Consider the following 16,598-nt stretch of genomic DNA (forward strand, 5'->3'; position numbering starts at 1 on the left):
TCCTTGCTTTTTAATTAAAATCTGTTAATGCTACATAGCTAATAATTCTGAGCATTCTTAAACTGTTGAGTTGGTATGCCTTGATTTGAAATTAAATCCACTTCTAATCTTAAGTTAGATGCCAGAAGTATTCTATTTGGATATATGTTCTATTTTGTATAACAGCCATCCTCTTTGCAGTTGTGTTGTTAAATTCATGTAATTATACCTATATTTCTAGGATCCACCTGATTGGCAAGAAATTTTGACTTACTTCCGTGGATCTGAATTGCAAAATTACTTTACCAAGATTCTAGAAGATGACCTAAAAGCCATTATCAAACCTCAGTATGTTGACCAGATTCCCAAGGCTGCAAAGGTCAGTTTGGTTTTTAGGAGGAATTTATGCATTCTAGATATAGGTAGAGGTATAAAAGATATATCAAAGAAAACTTATTTTACTTTGTAACTCTTTATAATATTGGAAGAATTTTAATATTGATAGAAAATAATAGTAACTCCTGGTATATCATCACAGGGGACGGTGGGATCTATTTTGGACCGAAAGGATGAAACAAAGACACAAGCAATTGTATGTCAACAGCTGGGTAAGTGTTTATTTTGTGTATGTTTTAATAGGGCCTGAACTTAACTCATAAAAGTAATCTTTGTATGGATTACTGAAATAAATGGGAAAATTTCTAGTAATTGTCATTATTTACTTTATATGTTATACAGTTTTCAACTGAAATATCATTCAAACCCAGAATGACATGAAATATTCATTTTACTTAGAAGAGATAAAATAAAACTTACAACATTGAAGACAATGCCTCTATGTTCTTTGTAGATTTAACCCATCTAAAAGAACGAAATGTTGAAGATCTTTCAGGAGGAGAGTTGCAGAGATTTGCTTGTGCTGTCGTCTGCATACAGAAAGCTGATATGTAGGTTTCTTTATAACTTTTGTACATCTTAATCCTTATTGTAGAGTTTGTATTTGTAATGCTGCTAATAAAGCAGTAGTTTTGAAAGAAATTAATGGAAATTGGATCTTAAGTTTCTAATTTTTGAGGTAAGAGGTTGAAGCAGTTGTACATCCATTGTCCATTCGCCTTGTTATTCCCGCAGGAGAAAAAACTAAATAAATAAATAAAGATAAGTACTTTACAACTTATGGGTTCCAGAGTTTTTTAATATGAAGTCACTTATTATTTAAATTCTTTTTGTATATAAGAAGGATATTTTTTAAGACTTAAGCTCTCCAACCAGACCAGCATGTTTTTTAAATACTTTAAGTAGAACATGAGGTTTTTTTAGGTTACCCCAAGTCAAGGTGACATGCCATGTGGGAGAGAAAAGGGAAATGAAGAAGGCAAGTTTCCTGCCTACCTTCTACTGCCTCTCTTCTCCCAGATATTTATTGCTCCCGTCTTTTTCTGCATTTCTACTCTGGCATCCAATCCACGCTAGCTCTTCTTCACACAAAGTATTCTGTAATTTTGTGCTATGCCCTCCTTTCCAAAAACTGTGTTTGCATTAATGCAGCTCACTTTAGTTAATAAGAGATAAGCTCTCTGAATTACTTCTGACTATATCAGGATATTTTTCCTGAGGAGATAACATTTGGTAAATTAACCTAATCTGGGAATCTCTCTCCAGACTCAATATGCAGTCCTGCTGTTCATAATTTCTTTTCTTCTACTTCTGAGCAGAATACAAAAGTTTTTACCATTACAGGGTGGACTCCTCAGTAGTATAAGAGGGGATTTTTGTTGTTGTTAAATCAGAAACTATATTACAGTGCTTTAAAATGATATGCAAGGTAGAATTGTCATATTTGTCTCTCAAATTATTGTATTTGTTTTTCTTTTTCGTAGTTTCATGTTTGATGAACCTTCTAGTTACCTAGATGTCAAGCAACGATTAAAAGCTGCTATTACTATACGATCTCTAATAAATCCAGATAGGTAAGTACAGATTTGGTATATGCCTGTGTTATTTTGTTTGAGGAGTTTTACAGATTTCTAAAGATTAAACAGGGACCATCAGTGTCATATACACGTGCATGTTTTCCATCTTGGTTATTTGGAGCTACCACTTGAATTTACCTTCCTCTATCTAGAACAGAGGTTCTTAATGTAAGATTCACTTAGTACCATGCCTGGTTCCAGAGAGCCTAGGAATACTCTGAAATGATACGCAAATCCAGCATATATGTATGGATTTCTGGGAAGCAGATCCTTAGCTTTTACCAGATCCTCAAATGGATATGTCACTCAAACACACAGAAAATTTAAAACATTATAAGGATCACCGGAGTAATTCTGGTTCAGGATCTTTCTGAGCACAAGAGAGTTCTTATAACCTCTGTTAAGTAATCACAAAAACCCTGTATTTATGGGGTGCCTTTGTAGTTTGGAGAGTTTTTAAATCCATTATCTCATTTGAGCCTCTCATAGTAATCTTACAAGTTAAGATGTTTAGGTGGTATTCCCATTTTGCAGATGAAGAAGTTTAAGGTCAGACAAGCTAGTTATTTGTTCTAGGTTGCAAATTTACTATATGGCAAAGCTGTGACCAGAGCCCAGGATTTTTTATGCCTCTGCTTAGTGACTGATTTAATACACGGCTGATCTTAGAAGAAAGCAAGAGAAATCCCTAAGGATCAAAAACCAAAGAAAACTATAAAGAGAAGAGACAAGGACATGGCTTTCCTGAGGGATGATGTTCATCTCTGTATTAGGTCTTGGGCTTTAACAACCACTTGTGGGCAAGAAGCAAGGCCTTAAGTTGGATTATCACACATGTAATGCAAGGACTCTCAAAGGACTGCTTTCTCAGCAAAAGCACAAGCACATGAAGATGTCAAGGAAGCATATGTCTGCCACTCACTGAGCTCTTCGGGCTTGGAGGGATGGCTTCCCTTCAAATCTATTCATGGACCAGCGACTCAGTTGGATATGGAATTGAAATTTATATAACCAGGGGAGTCTAAGAACTCTTCCATGGCAAGAAAGTAACACAAAAAGAGGATCCTAGAATCTTTAGTCCTATTGTACCAAGCAGAAGCAAATATAAAACCACTCTGGAGGGGTATGCCCTCAACCCTGGTCACACAAGATTCCTAGAGGTAGACTTGTGAGCTCAAATCCACGGTTATAAATGACAGGAGGAAACTGTCTGCAAATGAGTCAGTAGACAACAAACAGCAGGATTAGACCTTCAGGTGACATTCTCAAAGAGACTATAACATAATGTTTAAAATAAATAAAAACATAAAAGGATTCAAACCCTAAGAATATGATACTACAAGCAATAGGTAAATGTTCAAAAAAAACCCATACAGATCTAGAAATCAGTATAGTCGTGACATTTGAAAGCTCACTGGACAGATTATAGATAGGTTAGGGACAGCAGAGAAGAACATTAGAAACCTGAAAAAGTTGATCTGAACAAATTACCAGAATGCAGCAGAGAAAGAATGAGTTTGAAATATGTAAGGGAAGTTCAGAGACATGGAGAATGGAATGAAAAGACTATTTACATGTAGCTTAATAGGACTTTGAAAAATAAAGCCATGAAAAACTTATGATTCAAGGAGCAAATGATTCACCTACATGCTTTGAAGTGAAACTTAGTATATCAATGATAAAGAGACAACCCTAGTTGGGCCAAATAGTACCCATAATTTTCACTTCATAGATAGCCTGGGCGTTATGATAGGCTCTTGGGGGAATGTAAGAATATGAAATGTAGGGGCTGGCCCAGTGGCGCAGCGGTTAAGTGCGCATGTTCCACTTCGCGGCCCAGGGTTCACTGGTTCGGATCCTGGGTTCAGACATGACACCCATTGGCAAGCCATGCTGTGGTAGGCATCCCACATATAAAGTGGAGAAAGATAGGCATGGATGTTAGCTCAGGGCCAGTCTTCCTTAGCAAAAAGAGGAGGATTGGCAGCAGATGTTAGCTCAAGGCTAATCTTCCTCAAAAAGAAAAAAGAATATGAAATATAGTCCCGGTCTTCAAGGACTTTACAATCTGGTAAAGAAAAGAATACACCCTAGCCGCTTTTTTGATATGTTTTTATACCTCTTTATTATACTGAAATGAAAGTTATAGATATCTGCCTGCACACACAATTTTTTTTTTTAACATCAAATAACATCCTAACCATAATAAAAAGGAGAACTGAAAGGATAGTAATCTACACCCAGGTGACCTGTATCTCAGTATGTAAATATTTAGGCAAATCACTACAGTCCTATATTTGACAGGGCAGTGACTTTAATTGTAATAGGGATGGCACATCAAAACAAATTAGATTGACAGAGTCAGTGAAATTATTGTTAGACATTTTTACAAATGTACTGGTTCTTATTTATAGGTATAAGGTTAAACTAATCTCTAGTGATTGATGATAAAAAGTTACAGGAAGTATATGTGCATCCTGAAATTCTGCATGTCAAGGTATACTTTCAGTCTTTAATGCTGTAAAAAAATTTTGAAGGTCATAAACAATAAGAAAGAGAGGATAGATTGGAGAGCGGAATAATAATGCAATAGGTTTTCTAAATTTGACCTCTAAGAAGATCTTCAGTGATATTAAAAACCAATAAGTAACCCAAAATTAGTTGTAGAGTGTAAATATTCACAGCATAGATTTCTCATTATGCTGTAGATTTCTGTTTCTTGCCAAACCCTCAGAATAGAATAGCTCACCTAAATCTTTTTTACATTTTGGACTTTTGCATAAGCTTCATTTGAAGGTAGGGAAATCAAGGAGATTTGACTTTTTTCTTTTCAAAGCAAATTAAAAACTAGTTGATAATAGCATGCTGCTTTACACTGGGCTTTGAAGATTTTAAGGATAAAAAGTAGAGAATTATTCCAGATAATGGAATATTGCCAACAAAGACACCAAGGCAGGATGAGTATTGGCTCACTTGAGTGATTTGCTGTTTTTATTGATGCTTAGCACCCTCATGGTAGAAAACATATCCTCTTAATATTTCCTGTTTATATTAAGCTTGCCCCCACCTTGTTTTATATTCCTGCTTTTGTCACCTGAGACCTGGATTACTGTGATAGCTTCCTAAAAAAAAAAATTCTTGCCAGATTAATCTTTCTGAAGTGTTTTTTTCATACCATTCTCTTATTCTAGAACTGTGCGGTAGCCTCTAGCTGTATGTTGCTATTTTAATTTTAATTAAAATTAAAAATTTATTTCTTCAGTCACACTAGTCACATTCCAAGTGCTCCATGTTCCAAGTAGCTACTTGCTACCACGTGAGACAACATGGGGATAGAACATTTCCACAATCACAGAAAGTTTTACTGGACAATGCTGTTTAAGAACCTACCAATTTCCCCATTGCCAATTAGCATAAGTCCAAATTCTTCATTTTGTCATTCAGCAACTTTATTAAATATCTGTTCGGTACATAGCACAAGACTAAAGATCATAGAGGTGCTAAAATGTATTATAGTTTGTCTTCAAGGTGTTTTATGGGCAAGTTGTAGGGGTACTCACAAATAACAAAGTCCAAGTATCAGTTCAGAGTTACAAGAGTTCAAGAGTGGGGGAAAGAAAGTTCATCTGCGTATTAGGGAGGGTGTTCCTACAAAGGTAGGATTTGAGATGGACCTCAGAGGGTTAAGGCGGATTTCAGCAGGTAAGGATTTAGGCATGAGACCATTTAGGAGAGAGAATAGCCCTTAGATACAAATATGGAAAAGTGGACTATTCAGGAAACAATGAGAGATCCATTTTTCAGTGTGTCCTACATATATATGAAATAAGAGAAAATAATAGCTGAAGTTTTGGAAGATTTTGAAAAAAGTCTTAAGGATGTTATATGTTTCATTTGGAGCTGCAGGCCACATCTGAGGACCTGAAGAAAATGAGATTTGTCAAAAGTCTGTTGCAATATTGGAAGGAACATAATGAGAGCCTGAACTAGAATTTAGGCAGAGGAAGAGAAGGGTGAAATAGACACAAGACATTGTTAAGAGTTCACACACTTGACAATTTAAAATATAGATCACTGTGAATAAAATGTCACTTTTTATGGGAGTGATGATTCCATTAATACAAATCTGGAGAGTTTTTATTTGTACAGGAAGCTGATAAATAAAGTTGGAATTTGATATGTTTGCAGGACATTGCTTTTTGAACAAATTGAACTAAGTTGAATAGGAATAAAGTGCTGCATAAAAGCTTCATGACTTGTCTAATAGTTTCTACACTAACAATACTTTTTCTTATCACTTCAAAAGTCATGTCATATCCCATCCCATTTATAAAGTGCTCCAGTACACACTAACCTATTTCCTTTCTGACCTCTTGGTTTTATCTGTAGAACATATTTTGCTATGTCATCTTTTGCTGTTGTTTCGTATCTATTCCTTACTTTCCCCAGCAAAATTGAAAGTTCTCTGGTTAAGGTTCTCTGTCATGTTTTTTATGTATCCTCTACTATAGCTAGTATGAGACAGGACAAGTAGAAGGGCTTAATGCATAAGCCCTTCTTGAATTGAGCCCATGTTGAATAGCATAAACGGTTTAGGCTACATCTGATTTAAGTCTGTTATATTTGTTTCTACTTTGTAAAGTTTAAAAGTACGTTCTTTATTAGCAAAACACATTTCATGTATCCATAAACTCTTTCATATTGTTTTCTTTTAGTTTAGGTAAACATTTTCAAATATGAACATTGATAATGAGTCTTAAAGAAAATGTTTTATGGCTTTTGCTTAATATGGTCTTTACACTTAATTTAAAAATACATCTATTTTCCTGAAGTTTATTCTATAGTAAAAAAAGTTGAGTTTTAATTATAATTGAATATAATTTTAATTATGTATGTTATATTACATTTAAAAATAAAAATCTATGTTGATTTTCAGATATATCATTGTGGTGGAACATGATCTAAGTGTATTAGACTATCTCTCTGACTTCATCTGCTGTTTATATGGCGTACCAAGTGCTTATGGTGTTGTCACTATGCCTTTTAGTGTAAGAGAAGGTAACTTGAAAAACTTTTCATAAATGCTGTATTTTTTTTTCACTCTGTTGCTTAGAAAATATATTATTGTTGATGTTAAGTAGTTACATGTTGCTATAATATTATTTATCCAAAACTCCAGTCTTATGGAATTTACTCACTGAACAGAATGTATATGTAAGGATATATACATATATATATCAGTTGTTATACAAAACCTCTTTTTGGAGAATTTTCTGTTGGGGTGGGTGGAAATGCTTTATCAACTTGCTGTATTAAAAGTTTCTTTTATATTTTGACTTCAGCATCATTGGCGTCTTCAACTTTTATCTTTGACAGGCCAATACCAGTAGTGAAACTCTTAAAATTCATTTAGTGCTCATCTTGTTTTCATGTTTGAAATTTATCTGTATCTTAAGTGTGTGGGAATAAGACTGTCCAAAAGTCTAATAAGACTTTTAGGCACTTTGACTAAATGGCCACTAAGGCTTCTTCCAGTTTATGTTTTAATTTGGGGTATTAATTTTTTAACCTCACACTTAAAATTTTTAAGTAGTCCAAGATCAAAAACATGCTAGTTTTGGCAGAGTAAATGTATCTATTTATTTATTCTGTCAGCAAATATTTATTGAATGCCTATGTTTTAGGCTAAGGATACAGGCCCCCTGATGCAGCTCTCAACTCCAGATGAAATGAGTAACAGTCTTAGGCTTTCTTTCAAGACCTTCCAAAACTTTAGCTACTAACTTTTTCTTATTTCACTTTTGTATAGAAACACTTTAAAACAATCTTTTCATTGTTTCCCAAATAACCTTTTTCATTTTTGTGTGTCTGCCACTGTGGATTTTAACAAGTTGTGTGGAGAAATTCTCATGTACAATATTTTAGTTTACTTTCAGTTACTAAAATCTGTTTAGATAATGGTGCTTATCTTTGAACAGTAAAGCCCAAAAAAATGTTAAATGAAGTTAGTTCATTATTATAAATTTCTTACAAACCTACAAAATTAATCTGAAAACACCACAGTAAATTGTAACCTCAGTATGTAGTTTTGTCTCATGTGAAAATGAATACTCTAACTCAAATTGTTTATTTGAAAAATTATTTCCCAAACTATTTTGTATCATTTTATGTCAATCTAGGAAAATATTCCATTTTTACTTGTCATTTTTCGTATAATATTAGTTTCAGGTGTACAACATAGTGATTAGACATTTTTATACATTACAAAATGATCAGCATAAGTCTAGTTACCATCTCTCACCATGTAAAGTTATTAAAATATTATATAACTAGAAGTTTATATCTCTTAATCTCCTTCACCTATTTGTTCTGTCCTCCTACTCTTCTCCCCTCTGGCAACCACCGGTTTGTTTTCTCTATCTTTGAGGCTCTTTCTGTTTTGTTGTTTGTTTTGTTTTTTGGATTCCACATATAAGTGAAGTCATATGGTATTTGTCTTGCTCTTTCTGACTTATTTCACTTAGCATAATACCCTCTCACTCCATCCATGTTGTCGCAAATGGCAAGAATTTAATTTTTTTTATGCCTGAGTGATACTCCATTGTGTGTGTGTGTATATATATATATATATATATATATACACACACATACCACGTCTTTATCCATTCATCTATCAATGGACACTTAGGTTGCTTCCATATCTTGGCTAGTGAAATAATTCTGCAGTGAACATAGGTCATGCATGAGTTATTTAAACTTGCATTAGATACATAAAACATCATGTTATCACTGCATGTTATCATAAATCCACAGAAATTTAAAATCTATGTGTAGATTGCTCCCAAGAGAGTTTAGGATTTTGGCTTATATGATAATTTCTTGCTGTATAAAATGTTTAATCTTTAATTGATCTTTACTAATCTCTTGTCAATGATTTTCCGACAGGCATAAACATTTTTTTGGATGGCTACGTTCCGACAGAGAACTTGAGATTCAGAGATGCATCACTTGTTTTTAAAGTGGCTGAGACAGCAAATGAAGAAGAAGTTAAAAAGATGTGTATGTATAAATATCCCGGGATGAAGAAAAAGATGGGAGAGTTTGAGCTAACAATTGTAGCTGGAGAGTTTACAGATTCTGAAATCATGGTGATGTTGGGGGAAAATGGTAAGTTTTCCTTATTTTGTGATATTTGAAAGTCTGTTCTTTCTATCCATTCGTTTTAACTATTCCCTGAAAAACTTTGACTCAGTCAGTCTGGGAGCTGGATTGAATCCATACTTTTTTGGGGGGTGGGGGGGCGGTTATGATAGTTTACAACGTTGTGAAATTTCAGTTGTAAGTTATTATTAGTCAGTCATCTTATAGGTGTGCACCTTCACCCTTTGTGCCCACTCCCCACCTCCCTTCCCCCTGGTAAGCGCTAAATAGTTCTTTGTCCATGTGTTTATCTTCCACATATGAGTGCAGTCATACAGTATTTGTGTATCTGGCTTATTTTGCTTAACATAATATCCTCAAGGTCCATCCATGTTGTTGTGAATGGGACAATTTTGTCATTTTTTTTGTATTGCTGCAGTGAACATAAGGGTGCATAAGTCTCTTTGAATTGTTGATTTCAAGTTCTTTGGATAGATACCCAGTAGTGGGATGGCTGGATCGTATAGGTATTTCTATTTTTGGTTTTTTGAAAAATCTCCATACTGTTTTCCATAGTGGCTGATACCAGTTTGCATTCCCACCAGCAGTGTGTGAGGGTTCCTTTTTCTCCCTAACTTCTCTAACATTTGTTATTTTTTGTCTTGGTTATTATAGCCATTCTAACGGGTATAAGGTCATGTCTTAGTGTAGTTTTGATTTCCATTTCCGTGATGATCAGTAATGTTGAGTATCTTTTCATGTGCCTATTGGCCATCTTTATATCTTCTTTGGAGAAATGTCTGTTCATATCCTCTGCCCATTTTTTGATCAGGTTGTTTGATTTTGCTGCTGTTGTGTGAATACTTTATATATTATGGAGATTAACCCTTTGTCTGATATAGGATTTGCAAATATTTTTTCCCAGTTGGTGGGTTGTCTTTTCATTTCAATCGTGTTTTCCCTTGCCTTGTAGAAGCTCTTTACTCTGATGAAGGCCCATTTGTTTATTCTTTCTTCTCTTTCCCTTGTCCGAGAAGACATGGTGTCCAAAAAGATCCTTTTAAGAGCAGTGTCAAAGAGTGTACTGCCTGTATTTTATTCTAGAAGTGTTATGATTTCAGGTCTTACCTTCAAGTCTTTGATCCATTTTGAGTTTATTTTTGTGAATAGCGTAAGAGAATGGTCTGCTTTCATTCTTTTACATGTGGCTGTCCAGTTTTCCCAACACCATTTATTGAAGAGACTTTCCTTTCTCCATTGTATGTTCTTTGCTCCTTTGTTAAAGAATAGCTGTCCGTAGATGTGTGGTCTTATTTCTGGGCTTTCGATTCTGTTCCATTGATCTGTGTGCCTGTTTTTGTACCAGTACCATGCTGTTTTGATTACTGTAGCTTTGTACTATATTTTGAAGTCAGGGATTGTGATGCCTCCAGCTTTGTTCTTTTTTTCTCGGGATTGCTTTAGTAATTCAGGGTCTTTTGTTGCCCCCTGTGATTTTTAGGATTCTTTGTTCTATTTCTGTGAAGAATGTCATTGAGTGAATCCATACATTTTTCAGTGTAGTTGACATTTGGTGACATTGTATGATTTAGTCTCACTGTCATTCAGTCAAGTTCATATTTCCTATTTTGGTTTGTAACTTTCAGTGAAAATAAGATGTTTTTCTAAGCTGGTTTTTCTTTATATAAATTGATAGAGCATTTATTCGTCTTGGAAACTGACTAGGAAGGAGAGGATAAAGATAAATTGGTAATTCAGAAGCAATCGAGTTTAAAATTTTTTCCTTACACTCCTCCATTTGGAGCTTTTCTTACTTTAAATTTAGGCTAGTCTACTTTTGTAAATAGTTATATCGCCAGCATTTTTTTTTTGGGGCTGAGGAAGACTGGCCCTGGGCCAACATCCATGCCCATCCTCCTCTACTTTACATATGGGACGCCCACCACAGCATAGCCTGCCCAAGCGGTGCCATATCTGCACCCGGGATCCAAACCGGTGAACTCTGGGCTGCCAAAGCAGAATGTGCACATCTAACCACTGCACCACTGGGCTGGCCCCTCACCAGCGTTTTTTAATATTAGATTGCTGTCATAAATATAACTGTGAGATGAATTTGAGTACCAAGTATCTGGTATTGCTTTCATGATTTTAAAAAAAGATTTCAGTTGTATACTTACAGCTTACAAAATTGTAAAAGAAAAACTTTTTATGAGGATTGTTGCAATGTGTCAATCTTTAGTTAATAGAGGAATTTTTAACTGCTCTGAAATTAACTTCAATATTTTATGTAAATGGACTTTATAAATGATGGTATCAATCATAACAGCAGTATACTATCTTAATAAATTGTGTGCATTATTTTAACTAAGTCTTTTAAAAGTAACCCAGGACTTAGACTTTATAGACCTACCATTTATTAAAATGGTCATTATAAGCTTTAACTAGTTTATATTTCTCCTAATTAGTCTAGAGTGATACTGGAGAACTGAATCATACAAGTATTTTTCTATATAACTTTCAGAATTCAGTAATCTCAGTGTATATCTTTAAAACTAATTTCTCAATTAAAACTCAGTAGTACATAGTGATTTACTCTAAATGTGAAGCCTGTTTCAAGTCAGTTTGTTGTGTGTTGTATTGCCAGGCACCGGTAAAACGACGTTTATCAGAATGCTTGCTGGAAGACTCAAACCTGATGAAGGAGGTACTGTTAGAACGTTGAATACTTTTACTCTTTGCACATAGTAAACTTTAAAGATCTGGGCGGTTTTCAGTATTTTATTTATTTGCCGTATTTTGCAGGAGAAGTACCAGTTCTAAATGTCAGTTATAAGCCACAGAAAATCAGTCCCAAATCAACTGTGAGTTATTATTCTGTTCTTTGGTTATTAAAGTTTTTATATATGTATATATATCTCTATCTATATATGTGTATACACACACACACACACACACACACACACACGTATAGCTTTCATCGTATCAAAATTCTTCTCCAAGTTAGTTTCTGTACAGTTTTATATCCATAGAAGATAGTGTTATTTAGCCATAAAAAGAAATAAAATACTGATAACATGTTACAGTATGGATGAACGTTGAGGACGTGAAGTTACGTCCTTCTGTTTCTACAGGTGTTGTAATGAACTTTTTAACTACAGTATCTACACTCAGTACCTCAACACGCACTCTGTTAGGCCTATTTGAGATACCTTAGCTTACAATAAAAATCTCATTGTTGATACTTTCTATTAGCTTAGCTTTTAAGTTTTCCAACTCAGCCCTCTCCTGAGATAATAAACAAAAGGCTTCTTAAGATTTGTCTCGATCACATTATCATACATTTTGTGTTATCTTACTGATTGCATAAGGTTATTGGATACTCACATTGACCTTGAGAATTATTCCTATTCTCAAAGGATTTTTCCCCAGAAACATTCATCATTTACTACTTTCAAATTTTAAGATTATTGCTTTTTTTAGTTGTCAGACATGGTGGATTTTTAATTAAAAAAATCTCAAAAGATGCCATAGATGATGGATAAGCATAAAAACACTATTGATATCTCTTGGTGGCAAATTGATATACTTTTGCTCTGGAGCTTAACTTTGTCAAGATTTATACTTAGAGTAGTTCTGTACTGAAATAAAATTTCAATGCTTTTTCCATTAAAAACAGGGAAGTGTTCGACAGTTACTACATGAAAAGATAAGAGATGCTTATACTCATCCACAATTTGTGACTGATGTAATGAAGCCTCTGCAAATTGAAAACATCATTGATCAAGAGGTACTCTAAAATAATTATTTTTATTGTTTTAAACTTTGGATGTCTCTACATAGTTTGCTAAACTTGTTCTCCAAATAGGTGCAGACGTTATCTGGTGGTGAACTGCAGCGAGTAGCTTTAGCTCTTTGTTTGGGCAAACCTGCTGATGTCTATTTAATTGATGAACCATCTGCATATTTGGATTCTGAGCAAAGACTGATGGCAGCTCGAGTTGTCAAACGGTAATGTCCTGCTCTTAAGAGTATTACTTTTGATTATATGTACTGGCATACAACTGTGCTTAATACTAGCATGTGACTGTTTCATGATATAAAACTATAAAAGATTTCAAAATCCTTTGTTTTATTAGTTTCATACTCCATGCTAAGAAGACAGCCTTTGTTGTGGAACATGACTTCATCATGGCCACCTATCTAGCAGATCGAGTCATCGTTTTTGATGGTATTCCATCTAAAAATACAGTTGCAAACAGGTAAACTACTTTCTAAAATATTCAAACCTAATTATAAGTTCTAACAATTAGAAAATTATTTAAAATTTCCAATAAGCTTTATAAACAGTCATACCATTTTAATTTTTAAAAAGGAAAGAGCCGGAAATCCTAGAAATGATTCTATGACTCCCAAGATTATTCATATCAAATACTGGATGGGCCCAGGTAGAACAGTAGTTTTCAGACTGTTCTCCTGACTCAGGAGGATAAGCATGCAGAGCTCTGGACCCCTTACCTTTTCTTTCAGATTAACTTTTGTCTGCTTCATTATTTGGATTTCCAAAACAGGTTAGGATTTTGTCTTTGCAAATAATTTTTTGAAAACCATTGATGTCACGTATGACAAATAAAACAAGATCCACTTGATTACATGATTCGCCTAACTAACACTGCTAGTGGTAAAGCTCACAGTAGACCCCAAATATCTGGTATTGGTCTACAGCAGCGTTAAAATGAATGATTTTACCTTCTCACCTTTTTTCCTCTCGTTTTTCCCTGTTGACTTAATTGAAAGCACTTAAAATATAGAGAAGCCTAACATTCAAATCAGTTTATAAGAAATTTCCTATACTTTTAGTGCTAAAACCTTAGATTAGGTCGAACCATGTGAAATTACTGATATTTGACCATTTTTGACCTATGAAAACAGCAATTTCATGTGATTTCAGCTTAATGGTGTCTAGTATTAGAGAGTGAGGAATGGAGTTGCCATTTGAATAATTCTAAGAAATAAAAGTGCCTTACTGAGCTCTTTCCCAGAATTCCATTGTTTTCATTTTAAATTTGTATATGAATTATTGAGAATTACATATTTCTTTGAGAGTTAGGGAAATTTCTTAGACTTTATAAAGCATATTTATTCAAATAATGATCCTCCCTTTCTATTTATAAAATGCTCAAAACATTCCACGTGTATGATGTGATGTAGCCTGATTTAAGAACTAGTTTGGGTGAAGAAGATGAATAAAGCATAGAAATTTAAAAAGGACTTCTTACTACTGAAAACCATTATGTTGTACATATTCCCTCCAGTGCCAAATTCCTAACATAAATATTACTTTTTCTGTTAATTCTCTTCTCCCCTAAAAAATATGAGATTTGAATTTTTGTAATCTCCTAATGAATGGTTTTTTTGTTTTTCTAATATAGTACGTCTGTCTTAAATATTTCTTTTTCCAGATCAGAAACACAGGTTAAACTGTGTGTTTTGCACAGAAATATTATAGCCAAACAAACAATTTACCTTAAACAAAGACCTATCTCAACAGAGAATTTATAATATGCTGTTATTGTATTATTATCGAGATGACTTATGATTGGGGAATTAGAAGGAACAGTGATTTTTAATACTCTTCATCCCAAAAAGTAGTTAAATTTGGGTGGTAAAATGTAATCACAATTGATAGATCTTATTTTTTCCCTAGTCCTCAAACCCTTTTGGCTGGCATGAATAAATTTTTATCTCAGCTTGAAATTACTTTCAGAAGAGATCCAAACAACTATAGGCCAAGAATAAACAAACTCAATTCAATTAAGGTATGTAGAAAAACTATGTTAAATTGCGGATAACTTCTCACTGTAAATAATTGAAAGGCATGTTTCAAATTGGAAGCCTGTTTCATTAAAAATCTACACATATTTCCTTAATTCTAAGATTCGTGTTTTCCAGTTAATCTGGTGGCATGCTTCAGTCTGGTAGGCAGCAGTGTGGTGCAGCTGCCGTTGCTGCATGGACTCAGAGCTGTTTATTAATCTGGTGGCATGCTTCAGTCTGGTAGGCAGCAGTGTGGTGCAGCTGCCGTTGCTGCATGGACTCAGGCAGAGCTGTTTATTAATCTGGTGGCATGCTTCAGTCTGGTAGGCAGCAGTGTGGTGCAGCTGCCGTTGCTGCATGGACTCAGCAGAGCTGTTTATTAATCTGGTGGCATGCTTCAGTCTGGTAGGCAGCAGTGTGGTGCAGCTGCCGTTGCTGCATGGACTCAGCAGAGCTGTTTATTAATCTGGTGGCATGCTTCAGTCTGGTAGGCAGCAGTGTGGTGCAGCTGCCGTTGCTGCGTGGACTCAGCAGAGCTGTTGGCGTCTCGTTGAATCGTAACCACTTGTACTACATGTGTTGAGTTCAATTGCCATTTAAAATGTCTTCAGAAAGATTACACTAATTCAATATTGAAACAAAGAAGTTTTTGCAAGTACTTTAACCATTTCTCTTATATATTTTTCTTCTTGTGCGTGCACAAGAGCAACACAGGATTAAAATGTATATTTTAAGAGTCTAAACAAGCTCCTTAAGTGAACATAATATTCTAAACAATGGAAAAGCATTTTGTCAGTTTAATTGGCAGTTTTTTTCTTTCTTTGTGGTACATAAAATAATTGTGCACCTTATGCTTGATATAGTGTGTGAACTATGGTTTGTTTTTAGAAGGCAGTAATCTCTTGGGCACTCAAAAAAAGAAAAAGTGAATGAACTCTAAAAAAGCATTTCTGTGTTTTTAGTATCCCCTGTAGTGCCTACTTAAAATGCTATTTACATTTCCTGGCCCTCTAGCCATCATCCTTAATATTTAGAAGCTTTAGAAGTCTGCTATACATAATGTGTAGCATTTACTAGTTTTTATTATTTTCATATTTGTACTTCTTTAGCTTTGCTACTAAACTGTGAGCTCTTGGAAAGCAGAGACAAGGTCATCGTACACATCGTGTCTTTTTAAGCACCTAACACGATGTCTGGATGCCTTTAGCCTTCACTGTGTATTTTCTTTATAAATGATTTATGTTACTCTCGCCAGGATAATGAAATGACAAGTTCTGACTTTAAATTGAAGAGTTTTCCCAGTTTTGAAAAGCTAATAAGCAGAAAAGAGGAACTAAATTCCAGAACACTTATTATGCACAGCTTAATTTTCCTAAGAATGTCTTCTGAAGCATTATAAACACTTTGTATTGTCATTTTCTTGTGTAGATACTCATGGTGCAGTCCCCAGGTACACCTATTCATCATTTCTCTATGCCTAGTCATATCAGACAGTCATACCATAATCCTAATGAGGGAGCAGCTAGGCAAGTAGGTCGATGGATCATTACTGGTCAGTCTGTAAACAGCACTGGGAAAAGTTATTTTTAAATACGTTTTGTGTAAGTTCTCAAACTGACAGTATGTTACCTTTTGGACCAGCTTAAAATTAAAATGCTGAAAATGAAATTGAATAGTTTTCCTGGAAACAGT

The 16,598-nt window shown here is 34.5% G+C and overlaps 1 protein-coding gene across 1 annotated transcript in view; it reads left to right on the plus strand.

The window, feature by feature from the left end:
• Positions 1-16,598, plus strand: part of ABCE1 (ATP binding cassette subfamily E member 1) — a 28,882-nt gene that overhangs the window by 11,514 nt on the left and 770 nt on the right. The window contains exons 6-17 of the mRNA XM_014838119.3: positions 221-358; positions 518-587; positions 830-926; positions 1,860-1,949; positions 6,889-7,010; positions 8,898-9,119; positions 11,737-11,796; positions 11,895-11,953; positions 12,769-12,879; positions 12,958-13,100; positions 13,229-13,351; positions 14,797-14,908. Of these exons, the coding sequence (XP_014693605.1) occupies positions 221-358; positions 518-587; positions 830-926; positions 1,860-1,949; positions 6,889-7,010; positions 8,898-9,119; positions 11,737-11,796; positions 11,895-11,953; positions 12,769-12,879; positions 12,958-13,100; positions 13,229-13,351; positions 14,797-14,908 (1,347 nt within the window). The remainder of the gene's footprint in view (positions 1-220; positions 359-517; positions 588-829; positions 927-1,859; positions 1,950-6,888; positions 7,011-8,897; positions 9,120-11,736; positions 11,797-11,894; positions 11,954-12,768; positions 12,880-12,957; positions 13,101-13,228; positions 13,352-14,796; positions 14,909-16,598) is intronic.

The sequence above is a fragment of the Equus asinus genome, chromosome 3 (genome assembly GCF_041296235.1).
Source record: "Equus asinus isolate D_3611 breed Donkey chromosome 3, EquAss-T2T_v2, whole genome shotgun sequence".
Lineage (NCBI taxonomy): Eukaryota > Metazoa > Chordata > Mammalia > Perissodactyla > Equidae > Equus > Equus asinus.